The 25,194-nt window shown below is 42.1% G+C and overlaps 1 protein-coding gene across 1 annotated transcript in view; it reads left to right on the top strand.

Moving 5' to 3' along the window:
• ABCC2 (ATP binding cassette subfamily C member 2) overlaps positions 1-25,194 on the top strand; it is a 91,931-nt gene that overhangs the window by 33,900 nt on the left and 32,837 nt on the right. Inside the window, exons 7-19 of the mRNA XM_007939966.2 lie at positions 1,034-1,268; positions 2,639-2,802; positions 3,498-3,675; positions 5,338-5,592; positions 7,325-7,390; positions 10,062-10,199; positions 11,077-11,223; positions 12,284-12,368; positions 13,080-13,146; positions 14,550-14,676; positions 16,139-16,315; positions 18,914-19,081; positions 21,298-21,478. Of these exons, the coding sequence (XP_007938157.2) occupies positions 1,034-1,268; positions 2,639-2,802; positions 3,498-3,675; positions 5,338-5,592; positions 7,325-7,390; positions 10,062-10,199; positions 11,077-11,223; positions 12,284-12,368; positions 13,080-13,146; positions 14,550-14,676; positions 16,139-16,315; positions 18,914-19,081; positions 21,298-21,478 (1,988 nt within the window). The remainder of the gene's footprint in view (positions 1-1,033; positions 1,269-2,638; positions 2,803-3,497; positions 3,676-5,337; positions 5,593-7,324; positions 7,391-10,061; positions 10,200-11,076; positions 11,224-12,283; positions 12,369-13,079; positions 13,147-14,549; positions 14,677-16,138; positions 16,316-18,913; positions 19,082-21,297; positions 21,479-25,194) is intronic.

Below are 25,194 nucleotides of genomic sequence, written 5' to 3'. Positions count from 1 at the left end.
ATTGGTTTCCCTTTTCTTTGTTGAAGAGGGTCTGTGCAATCCTTCTGCCTAGTCCGCCATCTTGCCCCGCCTTCCTGGGGCTGCTCCATTTCTTAACGCCATTATGGAGGCCCTTCCTGGAGACGCCAGTGTCAGAGAGGCAGCCGGTGTTTGAGGAAGAAGGAAAGGAGGAGGGGGAGGTAATGATCTTTTTGCCCTTAATTTGGTAATGTTCCTCCTCTTCCCTTTCTCTTCTTATCTTCTACCACCTCTATCACCCCTCCTTGCTTCTCATTCTCCTCTTCTCACTCCTCTCTCAAGTTCAAAGGGGCCAGGGATCAGATAATGGAGCAAGAGAGAAGTCCTGTCCTCTTATTCCCATCCCAGATCAGGACCCAGGCAGGTTTGGAGAGAGGGGGTGCTGCATCCGGCAAAACCACACAGGTCACGAAATGAAGCGACAGGAAAGGATTAATGGTTTTCTTTATTATTATTTTACAGGAACAGGGGCCAGGCGGATGCCCTGCATGTTCTGTGGGAGCGACCCCTGATGCCTTTGTTCTACTTTATTTATATGTTTGTACATGATTACGTCATTAGTCTTGCAGGTTAGACAATCAGCTTGTTCTCTACAGAGCTAAAGTTTTACTCCTCTACATGCTCAAGGACAACAGGTGGTCATTAAAACAATCACAGGAATCTCCTTAGGAATAAGGAGTATAAAACGATAAATGTTTATAGGACACAGTGACACAAAGTCACTGTCATGGAGAATAACATCTACTTTTAATACTTTGATGTTTTGCCAATTAAGTATTTAACAGTTAGAGAGACCTTGCCATCTCTTAAAGCAACATTCAACCACAGAGAGGTTCTTTAAAAGCAAACACTCAATCACAAGAGAGGCCTCGTCATCTCTTCACTGTAATTAGAACATGTGCCTTGCAATCATGTTCTTTTGGGGGTCTTTTTCTTGGTCCCCAACAAGGGGGCAAAGGGACAGCCCTCTAACCTAGCCTGTAGGATCCCAGCCTGTGGGTCGCTCTTGTTCCAGTATCATTCTGAAAGGGTACAAGGAACCTCTGACGACTGAAGATGTCTGGGACGTCGATGATAGGATTCAAGCCAAGAACCTCGTCAGTAAGTTTGAAACATGCTCAGCGGGAGAGCTGCAGAAGGCCAGGCGGGCACTCCAGAGATGGAGACAAAAGAACTCCCAGAGGAACCTAGAAGCCACGCTGCACGGCTTGAACAAGAACCAGAGTCAAAGCCAAGATGTCCTTGTCCTGGTAACTGTCCCATGAGTTTCTGTGCGAAAATGCTTGTATGTCTCAAAAAGAGGGCATAATGATGATGTCCTTACATTTTTATAACACTTTATGCTTTTCAGAGCTTTTTATATTATTAGCATATTTGCAATATTAATAATATCTTAGTGATGGAAACATGAGAATACACTGTGCTGTTCTTTCTCCTTGAAATTTAATTTCCAAATATTTTCAAATATATTTGAAATTTTCCATAATTTTTTTAAATTAAAAGTATAAATAATACTTTAGCATGATTAGGATCTGCACCTCCATGCATTTAGCATTAACAGCTAATTTATTCACTCAAAAATATTTATTAAATACAACTGTGTGCCAGAGACCATTCCTGGCACTAGGTACAAGAAACAACCATCAAAGAGTCTCCAACTTAGAGAGTTAGAAAATTAAAAATAACCAATGCATGTGTTCCTCCTGTAACTCTAGTTATTGTAACTCTAGTTATAAATGGTATTAAGGAAAGACAACATGTTAATGCTTTGGGAGTATTCAAGGGAGACTTCTCAGAGGAGGTGGCATTTGAGCAGAGACCCAAATATAAGAACAGTCCATCTATAGGGCCATCAAAGCAAGTGTGTTCCTATCAGAGGGAGCAGGAGTACAAGGCTGAGAAGGGGGGAAAGTTTGGCTCATTCAGGGAACTGGATGAAGGCACAGGGGCATCATGAGAGAGGCTGAGTGTGGTATGAAATGAGCTCAAGGAGGTGAATAGGGGCTAAAATGTGAAGACCCCTGTGGGCCATAGTAAGGAGTCTGGATTTTAAGTCTGATGGAAAGCCTATGAAAGGTTTTGGGCAGAGGAGTGGTGTGATCTGATTTATATTTTTAAAAGTCCCATGGGCTAAAAAAAGGACAGACAGATATAGATAAGTCACCCAGGCAAGAGAGACAGATTGGATGGGACCTCAGTAAAAAAGATGTAGATACTGAAGCTTGAGAAGCTAGCATCTGGGGACAGGATGGGACTCTGGAGAATAAAATGAGGAGGCTGCAATATAGGAAAAAGAAAAGGCTGGTGAGTGAGTGGTAAAATTCCCATAACAACCATATGTAGGAAAAGAACCAAAAAAAAAATAAAAAGAGTTCTAAGCATCCAAGCTCTGATGCCACAGTGGTTAAGTGCTTGGTGGCTAACCAAAAGGTTGGTGGTTAGAACCCAGCAGCTGCTTCATAGGGGGAAAATATGACATTCTGCTTCTGTAAAGATGTAAACCCTATGGGGCACTTCTACTGTGTCCTACAAGATTGTTATGAATTGGAATCAGCTTGACAGCAATGGGTTTCCAACACTACATAACCCTGTGTACGTCGTTGTTTGGTTTTGTATTTAGGAAGAAGCTAAAAAGGAAAAAACAAAGCCAAAGAGCACAAAAGACTTTCCCAAGTCCTGGTTGGTGAAGGCCCTCTTCAAGACTTTCTACACTGAACTCCTAAAATCATTCCTGTTGAAGCTAATACATGACCTCTTCGTATTTCTGAATCCTCAGCTGCTGAAGTGAGTCCTCAGGCCTTGGATTGCCCTCTCAGGGCCCCCTCTGCTACCCTTGTGTGCATGAACAGGAGCTTATTATTAAATTTCCATTTTAAAGTGCTCATGATTTTCCTCCACCTTAACAGAGTTGCATTTGTGAAAAATGCAAGGTAGTTTTTAAGATCTTAGATGATGTATACTTTAGCTTCCTTCATTTCTACCTCACTCCCCTCACAGAAAGCCAGGTATCTGCTATGGGCAGAGCCATCTCCAAGAGGTGGGCGGCATACCCCAGGAGAAATCTGTATCTGGTATCTGCAAACTCATTTCCCCACAGTCATAGGCTTTCGTGGGAGATTTGGGTTAATCCTGACAGCACTATGCAATACGTTGGGACCTATACAATGAACCATCCTCCAGGGGGAAGACCTTCAAACTCATGATAGATAGACATCCTAATTCCTTTTCAGGCTTCTGTTGTCCAGGAACCAATCAACTTGGTTCCCACACACCCACTGAGTCTCTTTTATTGGAGTCTCTTTCCACTCATCTCCAAGCAAAAGCAAGAGCACTGGCAAGACTGTGGAGCTTAGGTTTTCCAAAAGTATTTGGCCATTCTGGTTACTTTTGTTACCTGTAGGGTAAAGGCACACACACAAGGAAAATAAGGAGCCCTTGGAGGCCTGGTGGGCATCACTTACCGGATTTTGCCCTGACAGATTACTGATCTCCTTTGCAAACGATCGTGAGACATATGGATGGACTGGATATATCTATTCAGTCCTCTTCTTTGTTGTGGCCCTCCTCCAGTCCATATGCCTTCAGTGGTATTTTCAATTCTGCTTCATGATAGGCATGAATGTACGGACAACCATCATGGCTTCTGTATATAAGAAGGTAAGCAAAATGTATCAGGTATCACCAAAGAAAATTTCCTTATTAAGCAGGACTAAGTTATTCCAAGATTGAGGAAAACACGATGCAGTGATAAATGACCACAACATTTCATTTTGATTAACCATGTGGCTGCCTTTAGATGTTTCTTTGGAAATTAAATGTACGACGTGTGTTCACAGACATGGAGTATGTATGGAGAGGGTACAAACTCCAGGGAAAAGCGGGCAAGCTACCCTGCCCAGGATCTGCCTTTCAGCCTTGAAGGCTCAGATATGCGTTCCCTCCTTCTCACCTCTCTCAACAGAATGAGAATGCCTTGGGAAAGAATGTCAAGTCAGTAACTAAGCTGGCCAAGGCTCAAGACCTTACAACCACCAACATTTAAACCAAATATTTCATGAAACGGGGCTAAGAAGGGTTACTTAGGACTAAATAAATGTTCTTTCTACTTTATTGAGATTTATTGAGAAAAGAAAAACATAGTGATTACTCTGAAGCGTAGTTAGATGTTGTTTACTTTGTTTTCCTTTTCCATATGTGGCCTGATTTAGAAAATTTTTGTCTTTTTACTGTATACCCAAGAATCCTGATATGTTCCAAAGAATGTATTGGTGCATTAAGATGACAGTAGAGACTCTAAGAAAGGAGATGAGATGGGGTTGGTTATCAAGAGCTGCTTCAAGCCAATGCACTGTCTTTGTGGGAATCAGAAGAAGGCACCCCTCCCTTGGGAAGATGCAACTCATACTAGATGATGGTTTGGTGAGCATAGTGCAAACAGCTTGCAGTGCCCCAAGCCCTCTGGCTGAGTGCACTTGTGCAGGGCATTTTTGTAAGTGACAGATCTGTGGTTGTCAGCCTCTGATCTTTCTTACACGAAAACAAGAGGTCCATACCACAAGATTCAGGCATCTAGATAGATATTGCCCCAGAATTCCTGACAACAGACAAGCCCTACGGCTTTCCTCTCTGTTCTAAGATCTCTGTCCTTGTTGGGAATGGTTGCAACCTCTTTATAAGAATATGGCTCTAAATACCATTGCCTGTCAGAAGCCTTCAAGACCCGGATCAAAACATGCTAGTGTCCATCCTCTTTTCTTCTTTCTTTCCTTCATTCCTTTATTCTTCCCTCTTTCCCTGCATCACCCCTTCCTCCCTCCTTCCTTCCTTAAATTCTTTTCTTACAACCTCTTTCCTTCCTTCTCCCCATAAATATTTGATTCCCTACTCTGTGGACATGATACAATAATAAAAATGGACAGAAGTAGTTTTGGCCTCACAGAGTTTACATCTAGTAGACAGATAGAAAAGCGAACAATTATAATTCATGTGATAAATGTAGTAACAGCGATAAGCACAAGATGTTATGGGTTATCTAACCCATATTTGTGTCAGGGGAGGCTTCTCAGAAGTGCCATCTAAATTGACACCTAAAGGTTAATAGGAGTTTTCTAGGCCAAAAAAAAAAGTGTGTGTAAGAGGTTAGAGGAAGGTGGGAATAGCAAGAAAGGGTGGTCAAGAGTGAGAGGACACTGAAAGGTTTCTCTCTTGGAAAAGTTGTGTCCATGTGGAGCCCGTCCTTCCATCTTGCTTTCACTTTCTGAGCCTCCTCACCCCACGGCCTCCTTGTAGATGGGGCTCAATGCCGATCTTTATCTTTAGGCACTGACCCTGTCCAACTCTGCCAGGAGGCAGTACACTGTTGGAGAAACAGTAAACCTGATGTCTGTGGATGCCCAGAAGCTCATGGATGTGACCAACTTCATCCACTTGGTGTGGTCAAGTGCCCTGCAAATTGTTTTATCCATCTTCTTCCTGTGGAGAGAGTTGGGGCCCTCAGTCTTTGCAGGTGTTGGATTGATGATTCTTCTAATCCCAATGAATGGGGTACTGGCCACCAAGAATAGGAAAATTCAGGTAAGGAAACAGAGTCATCCTGGGGAGATAGGACTTCTTCAAAATCTGAACTACTTTGCTTATTCTGCTGTAACTCTTGGTGGGAGTTTGGGCAAAGCAAAGTGGGTTAAAGACTTTCTACTATCCCAAGTGAACTTGGTTTTCTCTATCTTCTCTTTACATCTTCTAAGCACTTTTAGAGTTTATATATTCTCTCTTTATTCATATTACACGGAAGAACCAAACTGGAGAGGGAAAGGGCTGTCCCAGAGACCTGCATATAACTCTTCCACCCTGCTCTACTGGGCTGCCCTCAGAACAGTGATCTGTGCCCCTGCCTGCCATCATAGCAATACAAACCAGTCATACATAGCAGTTACATTAGGGATCCAAACTTTAAATCCATGTCCTTAGGCAACCACTGCTACTACCACTAGCTAGGAGGGCTCCATGTGGACATTCCTTAGCTCTGCCAGAAATCAGAGGCGGGGTGAGTGAACTTGCTGGTGTGAGTGTATGAATTATTCATTATTTTTGATTCATTGAATTATAAATATTTATTTAAAAAATAGTTCATGTGCATTTTACTATTCTGGGAATGCACCAGCAAATTAAACAAATTTCCTGCTTTCATAGAGTTTACTTTCTACTTGGAGGATGGAGACACAGGCAATAAACAAAAAGAATTAAATTAAGAAAAATATCAGATCACGGTTAGTACTATGCAGAGAATTAAATAGGGTGACATGATGGTGAGTGAGTAGGTGGTTATTTTTGATGTGAGGGTCCAAGAAGACCTCAGTGAGGAGGAACATTTAAGTGGAGATCTAATTGACACAAGCTGACTATGAAGGAAAAACTTTGGGAATGGCAGAACAACTTGGGTGGAGGGGACAGTCAGGCAAAGGCTCGGGGTAGCAGTGAGCTTGGTATGCTCACAGATCAGATAAGAAGACCAGACTGGTAGGAGGGGAGTGGCTAAAGAGGAGCATAAACCCAACCCAACCCAACCCACTGCCATTGAGTTGATTCTAACTCATAGCAGCCCTATAGAACAGAGCAGAACTGCCCCATAGTGTTTCTAAGGCTATAAATCTTTATGGAAGCAGACTGCCTCATCTTTCTCTCACAGAGCAGCTGGTAGGTTTAAACTGCTGACCTTTTGGTTAGCAGTCAAATGCTTTAAACACTACACCACCAGAGCTCCTAAAGAGCATTAAAAAATAAATAAAAAAAAACACCACCAAACTCACTGCCGTCCAGTTGGTCCCGACTCATAGTGACCCCTACTTGCATTTCTGAGGCCCTATCTCTATGGAAGTAGATTGCCCAGTCCAAGGAGTGGCTGGTGGATCTGAACTGCCAGTCTTCTAGTTAGCAGTCAAATGCCTTAGGCATTAGAGCCACCAAAGCTCCCAAAGAGGAGCATAGTAAAAAAAAAAAAAAAAAAAACCTCACTGCCGTGGAGTTGGATCAGATTGATAGTGACCCCTCCTTGGGTTTCTGAGGTGGTATCACTATGGAAGTAGATTGCCCAATCTGCCTTCTGAGGAGTGGCCGGTGGGTTTGAACCACCAGCCTTCTGGTTAGCAGTTAAATGCCTTAGGCACTATGCCACCAGGAGAGCTTAATATCCCATTATTGGACACCTCACAATGACAGCCACAACTGCCCCCTGAGACTTGACATCTGCAGGTAACCTGGACTCACTTACGGACATGTGCTGTGTTTTTGTTTTGCTTTTTCCTGGCAGGTAAAAAATATGAAGAATAAAGACAAACGTTTGAAGATTATGAATGAGATTCTTAGTGGGATCAAGGTAAGATGCTGAGCTTAGGCTGCCCTCTGTGTGCAGTGACAGAGCAATAGATTTTGTGGCCTTAACACACCCTAAAGAGAGGTTGTGGCTTCCTGCGTCTGGTCCTGTTGAATGTCAGACAACTCCTGATTCCTCCACCCACTTATCTCCTCCTGTTTCATATTCTACTACTCCTTATAGACCCTATTTTTAACCTTAATTTCTATTTATCCTAAATATTTCTTGTTTTCAGCCACTCCTCGGAAGGAAGGTTGGGCAATCCTACTTCCATAGTGATAACTGCCTCGGAAACCCAAGGAGGGGTTGCTAGGAGTTGGGGCCGACTCTATGGCAAATAACAACAACAACAACATTTCTTGTTTTGTTTTTACATTTTATTGTAGAAATTTTCAAACAGACACAAAAATAGAGAGGCTAATATAATGGACCTCCATGGACTTATCACCCAGCTTTAGTGGTTATCGATGTGACCCATCTAGTGACAGGCATGCACCCACTCCCCACGTCATGACCTGCTTGATTATTTTAAAGCAATTGTCAGATATTCTGTCCTTTCATTTGTAAATACTCTGAATCTCTAAAAGAAGGATTTCCTTTTCTTTCCTTTTTTTTTTTTTTAGCATAACCTTGATATTAGTGTCACACCTAAAAAAATTAACAATCATCCTTTGATAAGATCAAATTTCCCCAACTGTCTCATAATTTGTTTTAGCAGTTGGTTTGTTTGACTAAGAATCCCAAAAATCTCCACAAATGGCATTTAATAGTTAATGCCTTTAACTTACAACAGACCTTTCTTCCTTTTCTTTTGGTCATTAATTAGTGAAACCATGTTTGTCTTGTTTTCTGTATTTCTTATAAACCGATAGTTAGATATAGAGGCTTGATTAGAGTTAAGTCTAGTTTGGGGAGGGAAGGGATACTTTCAGGTGGTGCTGTGTACTTCCAAATGTGCATGATGACAATTGGTTAGTGGGGTCCAGGAGTCATCAGCCAGTTCACCCATTATAAAGGTTCCTGCCATTCTTTCACCTAGAGAAGTGATTTGTAACCCTGATAGCACATTAGAATCAGTGGGGAGGTCGGACCCCACCTCTAAGCAATTAAATTAGACTCCCTAACAAGTAGGTCCAACTATCTATATTTTTAAAAAGTATTACTAACTTTTTATGGTAATTTGGGTGGAAGTTTACAGAATAAATTGGTTTTCTGTTCAACAATTCATACACATTTTGTTTTGCAACATTGATTACAATCCTCACTATGTAACAACACTCTTACCACTTCCTCCCTGTGTTTACCATATCCCTTTATCCTTTCCTATCCATTCCTGCCTTCAGAGCTTTACCCCTGGGTAAATGCTGCTCTTTTGGTTTCTTATGTTTGATTGTTCTAAGAAGTGCACACCTTCCTGATATTATAGTTCACCTCATAGTCCTGTCTATTGTTTGGCTGAAAGTTGAGCCACGAGAGTGAGTTCAGTTCCAGGCCTGAAGAGTGACTAAGGGCCATAATCCCAGGCATTCCACCAGTCTCTATCAGACCAGTAAGTCTGGTCTTTTACTATTATTATTATTTTGAGATTTGTTCCACACTTTTCTCCCCTTTTACCCAGAATCATCTATTGTGGTTCCTTTTAGAGTGATTGGCTGTGGTGGTCAGGCACCATCTAGTTCTTCTGGTCTCAGGGTCATGGAAGCTAAGTTTCATGTGATCCACTAGTCTCTTGGAGAAATTATTTCCATGTGTCTTTGATTTTCTTCACTCTATTTTTTAATAACTCCCTAAGTGATTCTAATATGCAGCCACGGTTAAAAACCATGGTTGTAAAAGTCTTAGCAGTCACTGATGATCAACCCATTATTTCATTAGGGGTTGCAAAATAGTGATATTCTAATTCTATTTTCCTTTGGTCTTTATTAGTTGGCATACTATAAAGAAGATGACAGGATAGGCAGAATGAATGTGTCCTTCATTCCCTCTACTTACAGCTTCAAAATAATGTATTTCCCTCTACAGTTTTCAAAATAATGTATCATCCTCCAAAGGTGACCAATACATTCGTGTTTTTGTGGGTTTTTTTAGTAATGTTTTAAAATTCATGGATTTCAACATTACCCTGAACTTCTTGAAGATGAAGCAGGGGTCCCTTTAGCTCCCTGATAGTTCCCCACAGAGAGCTCTGATTGACTTTGTGCTAATATGACAAAATTGAAAGGTAGTCCTGATTTTCAGTCTCCGCTTTACCATTTGCCAACTCAGTGACCTTGAGCAAGTTACTTCCCCTCTCAGCTTGTTTCTTTATTGAGGAAAAGGAGACAAAAATTCTACATATGTAGGGTGACCATCTCACCCTGGCTTGCCCAGAACTTTCCATGTTTTAGCACTGAGAGCCCAGCACCCAGGGAGCATTCTTAATCCTGGGCTAAGTCCTGGGGCACTTGGTTAAACTAAAGTTGTTAAAAGCATAAAGCGAGATAATATATATAAAATGCTTGGGACATAATAGGTTATCAACAAATACAAGCTACCTTTCTGTAATCACACTTCATAGTCTGGATTTCTACCTGCCTAAATTTGGAGGAACGTATTCTAAAACATGGGTGGATGAGACGTACCTGGTGGCCTTTCAGGGCAAGAGTATGAGCAGTGTTCTTTTCTAACCTCTTAGATCCTAAAATATTTTGCCTGGGAACCTTCTTTCAAAAGCCAAGTCAATAATCTTCGGAAGAAAGAGCTCAAGAACCTGCGGACCTTTGCCAAGATGCAGTCTGTGATCATGTTCATCTTATACTTAACTCCAGTTCTGGTGAGTGGTGGAGAAGTCAGTGGGTTGTGTATGCTTTTGGACTTGAGACAGCTTCCTGGACAATAATATCCTTATAGACTGCCCAGCACCCCTAGGCCTGCCCCTAGAGTCTAAGGAACTCAGCCTCCCTCCTCAACTCCCCATGCTGCTATTCCTACCTAGTGATCTACAACCCTCCCTACTCCCCTCCCCCAGTGCGTTTCATGTGTGCATATACTGTTAGAAGATTTGGAAGCCCAGATAGAGTTTTTAGAATGTTTAGGATGAATGCATCAAGGAATACTTTGCATAGGACAGCTTCTTATCTTCTTGGGGAGGCAATGTGAGTCTATACTGAAAGGAACACAATACAGGAGCCAGGAAAGTCAAGCTCTTGACCCCAAAATGCCATTAATTGACTTTGTGACTTTGGACAAGATATTTCCCTTTCTCTCGGCCTCAGTTTTCTCATCTGTAACGTGAGGAGGTTGGGATAATCCATAAGGCCCCTTCAACTCTGATATACAGGTAGTCCTGGATTTATGACACATTCAAATTATGAGGAACCATACTTAGGACCATCCACTTTTTTAGTATATCTTGTTAGTAATATGTGCTACGTAGTGTTGCAGTGTATAATTTGCTGATCTTATCAGTATCAGTAGTTTATATGTAATGTTTTCAACCCCCAAAGACAAATAAAAATCAGATTTATAAAAATTCTGATGATAAAAGACAATAATAATGGGGGGGAAAATAAGGTATTTGACTTACATCAGAACCGACTTTTGGCTGAGTTGTTGGAACCCCATAATAACTCAAGGACTACGTATACTGTGCTTCTGATGCTGCTTGGCCCCTTTTAGGAATAAATTGCTCATGACCTTGCTCTTTTCAGGTGTCTGTGGCCACATTTTCAGTTTACGTCCTGGTGAGTAGCAACAATATTTTGGATGCACAAAAGGCCTTCACCTCCATCACACTCTTCAACATCCTGCGCTTTCCCCTGAGCATGTTCCCCATGGTAATCTCCTCCATTATCCAGGTAGGTAGGAGCACTCATTGCTAAATGCTTATCTTTGGTTAAAAGCCTCAGAGCCCAGAATGACTGACATATCATATGTCATTTCTAGGTTCTCCTCAAGACTTTCAATTACAGAGAGCTGTTTGGTCACTGGAAATCAATAGTTTAATCTTAGTAAAATTACAGGCTTTCTGAGCCTTACTTTATCTGACTACACACACACAAAAAAAAACCCAGACCCACTGCTGTTGAGTCCATTTCGATTCATAGCGACCCCCATTGGGTTTCTGAGGCAGTAAATATGGAAATAGATTGCCCTGTCTTGCTTCCACAAAGTGGCTGGTCGGTTGGAACCACCAACCTTCTGGTTAGCAGTCAGATGCCTTAGGCACTGTGCTACCAGAGCTTCTTTATCTGACTATAAGATGAGGTTAATCATACCAATCTCATCTACTTCACAAGAAGATAATGCTTATACAAGTATTTAGTGAAATTATTATGATTAGCCCTGGTTCCTGGAACATTACTAAGCCCCTTTCCAAACCAGTTTCTCTGACATTTTTCCAAGGCTCTTGCAGTGTTTCTAGGCAAACATGCACAAAGAGTAAAAGTCCATATGGTGGTAAAACCAAACACAGTGGAATCTCAAACTGTCAGAAAATGAGTGTGGCGTTCAGGAGTCCTTGAATGGGCCAGAGAGTGTTTCGGTCCTGAAAACTGAGACGGAATAAGTATCAGATGTCAGTAGGAAGTTCACAGCCTGGGTGATAGGATGAAAGGGAAGTGGAGTGTGGTGACAACCAATCTGAAAGCAGGTGATTGGAGTGGATCCCAGAGGAGGCTTGTGTCAGACAGTTCAGTCCACATGAAGAACTGGGGCTTAGGAAAAGTCCTCCCTGTCCTGGAGCCTATGAAGCAAGATTGACAGATTTGGCAAATGGCAAATGTGTAGGCAAGAAGCCTGGAAGATTCACTGTCTGCTTCTGTACCCAAGGCTGATGACTCAGAACCAGAAAACCATTCCCTACTTATACTTGCTATTAGCTGTTTTATTTTTGAGATCCTTTGTGTCCCTCTCTAGGCCAGTGTTTCCACAGAACGACTAGAGAAGTACTTGGGAGGGGATGACTTGGACACATCTGCCATTCGACATGACCCCAATTCTGGTAAATGAATTTGGAAGTTGTTACCCAAACATATTTACAGTGATGGCACCAGAAACTTATATACTAGGGCTAAGCAGCAGTAAACTGATTATAATGGAAAGCTAGGGAACTCACCTTGAACCTACGTTTGCATAATAGTTTAAAAAAAAAAAAAAACAGCATGCACCTTTTATTTAGATTATGTTTTTGTTTAAAGCAGCTTGCTTTGCAAGATCACTTGCAAAGTAGAGCTGAGTCATTTGTTCTGAGGAGAAGCAAGGAGTTCTGCAAAGGGTCCTGAAGTAGTAGTAATGATGAGGCTGAGCATGTGGAACTGGGAAGGTAGTGTGGAGTAAAAGAGCACACATGTTCTAAAGTTTTAATGATTGGCAGTATCCATGGTCACAGTGAGCAGTGGTCTGGAATCCAGAATGGAGAGTGAATGGATGTATAAGAAGAGGTGGAATTCCTACAAGGAGACTAGGCAGCAGAGGGGTTGGGAATGTTCCCAGAGTATCTGAAGGACAGGAATGTGTGCTACTAATAGGCTTGAGGCTCCTGAATTGAGGTCAATTTTGGGCTCATCTCAGAAGCTTTTGTTCACCTCTAGTCTAGGAGTCAGCATGTGACAGAGGTGATCTCAGGTCTGCTGGAAATATGAGGGCTGAGAAAGGGTAGACTGACAGGTGGGAACTTACATCTAACTAAAAGAAGAGGCCCTTTTCTTGACAGACAAAGCTATACAGTTCTCTGAGGCCTCCTTTACCTGGGACCAAGAGTTGGAAACCACAATCCGAGAGTGAGTTGCCCTTTATCCAGCCTGCTGTTTTTTAGGATTCTCCTTGCTGGTCTTGTTCTTGGAAAATTCCATGATATTGAGCATGTAGGGAAAAGAGCAGTGTGGGTGTGCAGTTAGGTAGTAGTGTAGACTGAACCCTTAAAGGGATATGCTGACAGCAGAGACCCTGAACCTCTTACCTCATAACTGCATCTGCTCCCAGATTTCCTATTGTGGACCCTACACATCAGCTGAGAACCCATGAAGATGTGTGCTCTCCAGATTATGGAGAGAAGTAGTGCAGTGTTGGCAGGTGGCCTAGGTCTCTGGGTATAATAGAGGATACACACATGAACCTGAACTACATTTAAATTTAGTTACTCATTTAACAATAGTAATCAAGAATGTGGAAATCTGGCTTCTTTCTCCAAAGTGGGCAGTAGGAGGTACTGTCAAAAGATTCAACTTCAGATCTGGAGTTTTGCATCTTAATAACCTATTCCCACATCCCACTCTGTAGACCATCTCCCAGCAGGTGTTTCTGCCCTTAGCCAACTCCCTCTTGCCCACTGTTGCCTGCAACTGTCTCTTAAGCACTATGTGTACCAACACATCACAGCTCATCCACTGAACAGGCTCATATCTTTCATTTCTCACAACCGAGCACACTTTATCATCTCCCTGCTACACTCATGATTTCCACCCTTCCTACATCCTTTAAGATGGACTCTGGAGTTAGGCCTGAGATGAGGCAGGGCAAGAGCTCTTCTCTTAGTTCTTCAATGGCTCACATCTGAAAAAGTTCACCCCCTTGAACAGTTTCAAAAAGAGTATGAACAAGGTCCTGATGTTCCTGATGTGTAGGGGCTCAAATAATAGGACTGGCACATAGAGTTCTCAGGAGCCTCGCCCAATATGGGCCCTTCCCCAGCCAGACACAATCCCCAGGGTGAAGGTCAGGGAATCTGTGCTTTTAACGAGTGTCTCATTGAATAGCCAAGTTTGGGAAACACTCATCCAGCCCAACCCCATTATTTTAGAGATGCAGATCCTTAATCCAGAGAAAGTGACCCTCCAAGATCACACAGCTCAGCAGTGACCAAGTTAGAACTTGGACCAGGTCTCCAGCTCCCAGTCAGGTGCCTGTTCAAAGGCACCATGCTGGTTCTAAGGCAATGTCATGAAGCCCACATTTGGCACAGACAGCTTATAGTTGAGTTGGATAAGTTAAGGCTCATTCTCTAGCTTCTTAGAGCTAAAATATCATCAAGGAAGCACTTTGAGGTCTTGCATATCCAAGACAAATTTTATAATCTTAAGGAGGAAATGTCCTAATACCAGACTCCCATTGGATAGTCTGAAAAGTGACTTGAGTTCCTCTTGAATAACTTCCCATCTGCTTCAAATACCCTTCTTTCTTTCAGTGTCACTCTGGACATTATGCCAGGCCATTTGGTGGCTGTAGTGGGCACTGTGGGCTCTGGAAAATCCTCCTTGATGTCAGCCATCCTGGGAGAAATGGAAAATGTCCATGGACACATAACCATCAAGGTGAGAGGAAATGCAAATGGAGAAGACTTCTGATATTCACCTGTGGGCCATTTGGGAGGATGCACTGAAAACTAGAATCTGATAACAATTGCTCTGGCTTCTCTAAGTGAAGTCTTAGAGAAATCTGGTGGACATGTAAACTGTAGATTCCCTGCCTGATCCCAAACTTATATAATTAGACTCTGGAGGTAAAACTTAAGAATCTTTAATGGTTCCCCCAGATGGTTCTTATATGCAAACTAATGTTTGAAAACTGTCAACTAGAGAAATCTCCCTTCAAAATACAGCCATCTCTGCTATAATTATGTATGGTTTCTGTACACCTTTAAAGGAAAGGAATTGGGACAGCTCACTGAAAACCTAGTAATTTTGTAGCCAGAGTATTAACAAAAACACCAACAACAGTACTATCTCAATAGCAATACCAACAGTAGCACTGGAAATTCTCCATCGACATTTGCATACGGCATCACCTCACCTCTTCCTTTGGTCTCTGAGGGCATTTGCTTCCAGTAAAAACAATCTGATGCAGGGTGTAGATGTTTTCATCAATTATTATTATTATTATTTTTAACACAGAGGAGATGTTCCCATGGCATCTTTATTAGCACTCTCAGCTATACCAGAGACCTAAACTTAGGTATTTTTGAGTCATTAAGCCAGTTACTACTTACACCAAAGAGAAACACTTCTGTTAATTTTCAGTGTTTTTTTTTCTTAAGGTCTTCATGTTGTGCTAAGGCTTTCTCTTTAATTATGAGGAAGTATGCCCCCCAATTGCTTTAAAACATCAACGTGCTTGGAAAACATTTTAAGAGCCAACACTTCTTTCACATTATACCGACATCATTCTCTTACTTACAAATAATCAATGAGCTATTAGCCTGAAATAAGCGCTCACTGGAGCAGAGCTGACCCACAGATCTCTGTCCCCTAACTCCCTTTAGGAAACTCAAGAAGCTGCTTCTTGCTGACTCATAGCTGAGCTCTTCCTCAGACATCTTTCAGGCTCCGTCTCTCTTTGCACATGATCTGTTTCTGCATCACCCTGGCATCCTAATAATTCCAGCCTCTTAGTTTTTGCTTCCTAGGATGACTTCCATGCTCTTCCCCCTGCCAGCGTTAGTGCTCAGTTAATCAGACTCATTGGGGTTCAACTAACACCCAGGTTTAAAATCAGCACTTGCATTCATCTTCTAAATCTTCAGGATCATGGCTAGAAAATGATAGAGAGGAGGGAAAAAAAACAAAAACAGCAGCACCAAATGGTAAGTAGAGGATGGCAAATGTTTTCTCCCTGGTCAGAGAAAAACCCACTTAAAAATATCAGATGGGCAGCCAGCAGGACACACATTTCTTCAAATCTAAGCTCCATTTGCTCCTCCCCTTCCTGTCACCTCATCCTTCAACCTTGCATTTCTGGAGAGGCAACAGTTCTATGATCTAAACCTTTCCTGTCTAGGGCACCATTGCCTATGTCCCACAGCAGTCCTGGATCCAGAATGGCACCGTAAAGGACAACATCCTTTTTGGATCAGAGTTGGATGAGAGGAAGTACCAGCAAGTACTAGAGGCGTGTGCCCTCCTTCCAGACTTGGAAATACTTCCTGGAGGAGATCTGGCTGAGATTGGCGAGAAGGTATCTGAGCACCAAGGGGCCTTGCCAGGGGGGTGAAAGATTGAACAAAAAGTGGGGATACTGAAGAAACATGTGGGAGTAAAATTGGTTGAGCAACTTTGGTAGCCATATTTGGAACACGTTTTAGTTATCTAGTGCTGATACAACAAAAATACCACAAGTTGATGGCTTTAACAAACAAATTTATCTTCTCACAACCTAGGAGGCTAGAAGTCCGAATTCAAGACACCAGCTCTAAGGGAAGCCTTTCTCTGTCTGTTGGCTCTGGGGGAAGGTCCTTGTCTCCTCAGCTTCTGTTTACTGGTTTCTTGGTATCAATCTTGCCCCATCTCTCCTCTGCTCACTTATTTGATCCTTTATATCTCAAAAGAGATTGACTCAAGATATGCCTATACTCTTTATATATCGAAGGAAATTTTCTTTGTTGATTACCAGGGGTGAGAGGGGAAGGTAGGGAACACTGTTAGATAGGTAGAGACAAGTATTGATTTGGGTGAAGGGGAATGTACCAAATGTGAATGATCAACATGGTGGCACTGAGGAAGAGGAAGACACAGAGAGGTACATGGGAGGTACAGATAACACATACAGTACTGCATTGTCCATGAAGGCAAACGTGGCTATATGGGTGGATAGATGGGTGGACAGGATGAACTATTAGGTATGTCTATGCAGGGGGAGTGTGCCCAAGACCACATATAGGGTTGGCAGACAATATTTCTACAAGTGTATTTGTACGTTCGGTAAGAATTCCCAGGTATATAGTAGAGCTGACAAGGGACAAGGTTGTAGTCACTTCTTGGCCACAGCCAGCTACTCAGAGTGACTGAGTAGTTGAACCTATGGGCTTGGGACCATAGTTGCAGGGGACATCAAGCTCAACTGGCATAACACACTACACAAAACATTGTTCCACCTCCTACTTTGGCGAGTAGCAGATCTTAAAAGCTTGCAAGCAGCCATCTAAATGCAACAATGGGTCTCTCCTCATTCAGAGCAAAGAAGAATGAAGAAAGCCAAAGATTCATGGAAACAATTAGTCCAAGCAACTGGTACACTATGCGATTTTCAGCCTATACGACTATGAGAACAGAAGAACTAGATGGTGCCCAGTTACCACTGTCAACTACTTGGAGGGGGATCTATGTAGAAGATCAAGAAACCATAAGAGATCTACTCTGGAGAGTGGAAGAACAATGTGGAACAAAACTCAAAATCATTTATAAAAAAAAAAAAAAGGAGACCAGGTTTGCTGGTCTGATAGAGCCTGGTGAAACCACTGAGACTATGGGCCCTAGCTACCCTTCAGGTCTGGAATTGAACCCACACCTCTGGCTTCCAGCCAAACAAAAGCCACGTATATGAGGTCAACATTTACACTAGGTAGATATACTCCTTGGAGAGAACAATCATGGGAGAATAGAAGGGCTGTGTATACACAGGGAGAAAGTTCAGGGGGCAGGAGTGCATGGAGGGAAGGACACAGGGAAGAGGTAACCATGGGGAGGAAGTGGGAGGGGAGCTGTTGCATTGTGGTAAATTGTAGTCAATGTCATGAGACAGTGTATATGAACTGCTGTATGGAAAGTGAATTTGCTCTGTAAACTTTCACCCAAATCACAATTTAAAAAAAAAAGAAAAGATACACCTACACTAATCTTGCCTCATCAACATAACAAAGAAAACCCATTCCCAAATGGAATTATAACCACAGGCATAGAGGTTAGAATTTACTACACCTATTTTCTGTGGACATAATTCAATCCATAGCAGAACAGATAAAAGAAAACTTGTGTTTGCACTAACTGGCCACAATATTGTGTGAAAATCACTCAGAATTGTTAAACTTTGTGCCCAGAAATTAATACAGAAATAATGTACTCTAAGGCTAAGGACCAGAGAGGTTAAATTACCTGTGACTGACCCAAGAGGCCAAGGCGAGACCAGAGCCTACGTGCACTGACTCTACTTCTGTATATCAGTGAGCATCAGAGGATGGTTCTAGTAATCTACTTCAGTCACTTAGGAATTTACTGTGAATTATTTTCTCAGGTTATTAAACACCTTTCTTTAAAATAGATTTTTAATGGCTCTATTGTATTCCATTATTTGAGTATACCATAATTTATTTAGAAATTGCTGATTACTACGTATTAGGACATTTTCATCTTTCCACTCTATTACTGAAAATGAATACAGCAGTCTTTTGGGGACAAGGATCTTGAGATGTTAGAAGACTAGTAGAAACAAAGCTGTAGGGTAATTTTGTTTGTTGCTTCAACATACATTTCTTGAGGACCTACTATGTGCCATTGTTTTAAGTACTGGAGTGACATCCGTAGACAAAATAGAGAAAATCTCTGCTGTGATGCAACTCTACATTCTCATAAATATATAATAGAAAATCGTAACAGCTTTAATTATTGGGCATAAAATTATTTATTTGAATTAAAATTTTTTATTTGTATATAGGAACTTGTAAGATTTTAAAACTGTTGATACCTTATGGAGGCAAATCTCTCCCTTGTCCCTGTTTATTAGCCTCTGTTAAAGTTGGACCAAGGAATACTACTTAATGCAAATGGTTTTCTTCTTCAGGGTATAAATCTTAGTGGGGGTCAGAAGCAGAGGATCAGCCTGGCCAGAGCCACCTATCAAGATTCAGACATCTACATTCTGGACGACCCTCTGTCAGCTGTGGATGCTCATGTAGGAAAACATATTTTCAATAAGGTCCTGGGCCCCAATGGCCTGTTGAAAGGCAAGGTGAGAAGTCGTTTAAACTGAAGAAGACATGGGGTAGGGGACACACATCTCCCAGGTCAGCTGTTGTCCTGAAGTAAATTTCCTTACTTATGTAACCCCTAGGAGCTCTGGTAGCATAGTGGCTAAAGCACTTGACTGCTAACCAGAAGGCTGGTGGTTCAAACCCACCAGCCACTCCTCAGAAGGAAGGTTGGGCAACCCTACTTCCGTAGTGATACTGCCTCAGAAACCCAAGGAGGGGTCGCTATGAGTCGGGGCTGACTTGACGGCACATAACAACAACAACAACAACAATGTAACCCCTGGGCATCTCAGGAGATACAGTGTTAGACTGGTCTCCCAAGGGTCTATCCCATGAATGCACCCATCTTCAGACCACACCTTATGCCAGAACTGGCTAATTGAAGCCTTGTTCTGTGGCCCCAAAATTAAGCATCTTCAGATGATTGGTTATGATTAAAAGTACTTGGGGACTCAACAGTTCGCCTTGCTGGTGGGACATGGGTAATCCTGTAGGTGCTTTAAGAAGGTATTTTCCCTGGCACCCTTGCAGGACATAGCACCTGGAAAGGGTGGCTCACCTGAATATAAAAATAATACCTCACATATATTGAGTGTTCACTGTGTCCTGGGCCTGTGTTAAGCACTTTACATGCACTGTTTCATTTGATTCCCATAATTCCCCTGTGAGATACTGGCCAGAGCATGTCACTAGGGCTGCCCATAGATGACGAGCAGGCTTTCCTTACCATGAATAAGTTAGCATATTTATCCTGGCACTATGGGTTGAATTGGAGGAGGGCCTGGAAGAGGGGGTTATTGATGACAGCATCTCCCTTGGCATTGGGCAATGAGACTCTGACTATAGTTGGCCTGTTACCTTCAAGATGTCTTGAATGATACCAGTCAGAGGATTGCAGGGCTAACAAGATGTGGGCTGCTGTCCCACTAAAGCTCTTTGCCTCTCTATTGGATCAGTGGGTCAACAAGAACTCATGTTCCTCTTATTCCTATTCCTAGTCCTTGTTTCTCTTCAGAGAGCTTTCTGGGCTTCATTTATTCATCAACTGAATACCCATCATGCTATGTTTATTACAAAATCTGGGCATGCATAGATGAAAATGCCTGCTCCCTTCTATCAAGTAACATACAGCCTAATGAGAACACATACATAAAAGCAAACAATGGTGTTATGAATTAAGAATCATTTTAATGGAAGTCTGTACAAAGTACAGTGGAAACATAGGAGGAATACCCAATACCAGGAGTATATGCAGGAGTCAGAAAAGGCTCCCAGAAAAGTTGGCTTTGATCTGAGACTAGAAGGATGAATGTTGTTGTTGTTACGTGCCATCGAGTCAGACCCGACTCATAGCGACCGCTTCTTGGGTTTCCGAGGCAGTATCACTATGGAAGTAGATTGCCCCATCTTCCTTGTGAGGAGTGGCTGGTGGGTTTGAACTGCCAGCCTTATGGTTAGCAGTCAAATGCCTTAGGCACTATGCTACCAGAGCTCCTGAAGGATGAATATCTCCTGGATATTTCAGATTAGAAGAATCTAGTCTCTGTGGGGCTGTGAAGTGAAGGGCAGAGGAAGTACACCTGGGTTATCTCTCTACAGGCCCATTGCAGTCCCACTTGAGCATTCTCACTGACCCATGAGTGTTTGTCTTTCTTTGAGTGGAGTTCCTATCACAGTAGTCAATGTGGTTCATAAATAGATCGGAATACAAGGGATGTTAAGTCTCCCACACTAGGGAGGCCTAGACTAAGGACAACGTTTCTTGCCCCACAGTGTCTTTAACATGTTGGAAGAATCTGGTCAGTTCTTATTAATTCGGTTGGTTAGCTAGTTAGTAAAAGGGGAAATTAGTTAGTTTTATATTACTAGGCCTTGATCTCAAGTGATATTCCTAAGCCCAACCTCTGATTACCAAGGAACTCAGAGGACCATGTATGTAGGGCAAACCTCATTGTCACTACATGAAAATAACTCTATGTCCAGGATGACAATAGTTTCATCTTACACATAGGGCTGGGTTCCTAGGATGAGGTGCTGGGAACGAAAGAGGAAGTAAAAAATGCCAAATAGTTAGGTCCACATTTTGAAGCAAAGTCCCACATAGTAGAATGAGGTATCTGTTTTTTCCCCTTTTAGAATAAGCCAGAGAAGATGGTGGACATAAGGCACTCAGCACAACTTATTATTTTTACAGACTCGACTCTTGGTTACACATAGCATTCACTTTCTCCCCCAAGTGGATGAAATTGTAGTTCTGGGAAATGGCACCATCTTGGAGAAGGGATCCTACAGCAGTCTACTGGCCAATAAAGGAGTATTTGCTAAGAATCTCAAGACATACGTCAAACAGACAGGTCCTGAAGAGGAAGCCACAGGTATGTAAGGAGGCTTGGGACAGGATAGAACTTGGGGCATGGGAAGGAATCAGAATGATGAACTGATATCTATCTCCTGGACTGTTCAGTATCCAGTGGGTTGGGTTTGAGTTTCAGGATCAATTCTTTTCATGGTTCGTGTGTCCGTAAAGAAACACAGGAATGGAAACTATGACTATCAGACTGGTAGCTCATCCAGCTGATCTCATCTCTGACATTCAATCAAAAGACATTCTTTAGAAGGTTATGACTGGAGATTTGGGGGGAGTAATGCTGGTGGAAGGAATACCAGTGGCATAAAGGGCCCCTTTAGGGATTCCATGCTTCTATTGACTCAGGCCATCCACCCATCCCACCCACTCCAAATCCAATAAAACCACTTCCCAGACAGCTTTGGTGTAGTTCATAAGGCATTTTGACTACTAACCAGAAGGCTGACAGTTCAATCCCACCAGCCACTCCTCAGAAGGGAGATTAGACAATCTACTTCTGTAGAGATACTGCCTTGGAAACCCAAGGAGGGGTCACTATGAGTCAGATTGACTCGATAGCAGTAAGTTTGCGTTTTGGTTTTGGACAGCTTTATAGGCTGGTCTAAACTGTGTATTGCTAAGTTCTTGACTCTAAAAAAGAACTCTTGATGAATGCACCAAGAACCATTCGGTGTTTTGGACCAGAGAAATCATGGCAGTGGTATAGCCACAGCATACTGCAGGAACATCCACTAATATCACTACCATTGGGTCACACATTCGCTCCAGTAGCAGTGGAGCTTTGGTCACTGTGACCTTTCCTAAGAACCTGCCAATAATACTCCTGTGCATAGTTCTGGTTGTCAACTTCACGTACTGGTCACCAGCAGGAGGACACAACTGAGAAAGCAAAGTCTGCAGGGTATAGGGGAATTCCAGATGGCAAGGGAGTAGTTGGAGAGCCTCTAAGTGGTCAGAACATGTGATGGTTTAAAACCAGAATCTGAAAGAAAAGCCTAAAAGAAGGCTATAAGCATAGGAAGGACAGGACAGGAACAAAGAAAAGAATGGTGTGGACAACAAGGGATTGAGAACCGGCCAGGGGAATGGCCGTGGGGTACCAGACATCAAACAGAAGGAAGGAGTCAAGAGTTGTTTTTTTTTTTTTTTTTTTTAAATCACTTTGTATGTGCTCCACGTCCCAGCCTGGAGAAAACAAAAAGCACTGGAGGATAAGTAAAGGACTCAAGCAATGGATTCCTCTGTGTTGACTCCTCAGTCAACCATGTTATTGTGATTTGGACAGTTTTCTTCTGCTAAGTCTGAATATTTTTTTTCTGATTTGCCTGTATCTGAGTTATTTGATTCTTCTATAACCTCCCATGGTTGGACAACCCTGTTTGAAGAATCCTATCTTTTGTGTACAAAAGGGAGTTTGCAAAACAGCCCAGTAAGTTCTTGTTCGGGTGAATATTGATAGGCTATTTCTGAGCAGTTATGTAAGTCCCAGTGCCTGGCATGCTGTGGTGTTCATTCCTGGACTTGAGTTACAGACCATGGAACAATAGAAAGAAGAGAAGGGCAAGAGGGCAAGATGAATTATAACCATATTGGCTCTCCGAGGTTATTTTTCAGATTGTTTACCTTGAAAACTAACATACTGCTAGTCAGCATTCAATGTTATCTTTCTCTATCATGTACACATAGGCATGCATGTGTTTATGTTCATTTTTTTAATTCATCTACAAATATTTTAGTATCTATGTGTGTAAGATTGGGTCACCATTTTTTACATCAGGCCACGTTTTGGTTTTTGAGATAAAATTTATTCTTTTAAAGTGTACAATTCAGTGGGTTTTAGTATATTTGCAAAGTTGTGCAACTATCACCACCAATTCTAGAACATTTCCATCTCTCCACATCCACTAGCAGGAACTCCCTATCCTCTCCTCTCCTCTCAGTCCCTGGACACAAGTTTCCCATCAGGTATATGATTGGCAAATATCTTCCCCCATTCTGTCAGTTGCCTTGTTACTTTCTCAATGAAGTCCTTTCAAGCACGAGTATCTTTAAATTTGATGAAGCCCAATTTATCAATTTTTCTTTTTGTTGCTTATACTTTGGTTTCATGTCTAAGAAACCACCGCCTAATCCAAGCTTATGAAGATTTATACCTATGTTTTTCCAATTTTAGCTCCTACATTTAAGTCTTTGATCCATTCTGAGTTGACTTTTGTATCTGAGGTAGGGGTCCTACTTCATTTTTTATTAATGTAAAAATATATGTAACACAGTGTTTGCCAATCAACCCTTTTCAGATACACAATTTAGTGATATCAATTACATTAATCATGTAGTACAACCACCACCTATAATCATTGCCCAATTTTCCATCATCATTAGCACTTACTGCTTCCTAACAGTGGCTCCCTCGTCTCCATCCCTCTGCCACTGGTAACCACTAATAAACTGTCATCTCTACACACTGCCTATTCTAGTTATTTCATGTGAGAACATAGAATGTTTGCCCTCTTGTGATTGACCTATATCATTGAGCATCAGTGTCAAATTGCCCAATAAGCAAAGTAAGCATGGGCTTATTTGTGCTTATTACTAATCTGTAGTGAACAATTTCACATTTTTTCACCACATCACAGATTCTGCTTCTTGGTATGGCTGGCGTCTGTCTCTCTCTCAATGCCATGCACCTTTCTACAGAATCAAAGCCTCCTTTCAAATTTACAGTCCCTGAGAGGGATGGAACACCCAGTAGTCTTGTTGGGTAATCTGCTCCTACTGAGCATAAAATTTCCAAGGATCATCTATGTTGCAGCACAGATCAGGACTTCATTTCTCTTTCTGGCTGAGTAGTATTCCATTGTATCTATGCACCACATTTTGTTTGTCCATTCATCCATTAATGGATACCTAGATTATTTCCACATTTCCACTATTGCAAATAGTGGAAATAAACATTGGTATACATGTGTCTGTTCGAGTTGCTACTTTTAGGTCACACCTAGGAGTGGAATTGCTGGGCCACCTGGTAGTTCTGTGTTTAACTTTTTGAGAAATTAAGTCCAGGGAACTGCTAGACAGGTCAAATAATGACAGTTCTCCAGGGCTAGGGCTTTTTAGGAAGCTCCAAACCCATTCTACCCCTGAGAGTAGCTGCTAGGCTGCTGGTTTTCATGGCTACCATGATTGTAAGGCTGTTGGTTTTCCAAGCTCCTGCAGAGCTGGGGAGAAGAGGATGGGAATAGGGTACATTAAAAACCAAAAACTCACTGTCTTCAAGTTGGTCCTGACTCATAGTGACTCCTCCTTGAGTTTCCGAGGTGGTATCTCTACAGAAGTAGATTGCCCAGTCTTCCTCCCAAGGAGTGACTGGTGAATTTGAACTGCCAGCCATCTGGTTAGCAGTCTAATGCCTTAGGCACTAAGATAATGCAAAACTTACAGTTCTTACAGAAATCCAGTTGCTTCTCTTGAATTAATTAATGGTTAATTTCAGAGTTCTGAAGAAAGTTGATTCTGACACATTTTGCCAGTATTCTCATTGCATTTATGGTGGGGCAGATTTTCTGACATCCTTGCTTTATCCAAGGAGCTCTGATGGCACAGTGGTTAAGGCATTTGACTTCTAACCAAAAGGTCAGCAGTTTGAACCCACCAGCCACTCCACTGGAGGAAGATGAGGCAGTCTGCTTCAGTAAAGATTTACAGCCTTTAAAACTTATGGGG

The sequence above is a fragment of the Orycteropus afer genome, unplaced genomic scaffold (assembly GCF_000298275.1).
Source record: "Orycteropus afer afer isolate SDZICR_OR568_19922 unplaced genomic scaffold, OryAfe1.0 scaffold00064, whole genome shotgun sequence".
Lineage (NCBI taxonomy): Eukaryota > Metazoa > Chordata > Mammalia > Tubulidentata > Orycteropodidae > Orycteropus > Orycteropus afer.
This window is presented reverse-complemented; position numbering and strand designations above follow the sequence as displayed.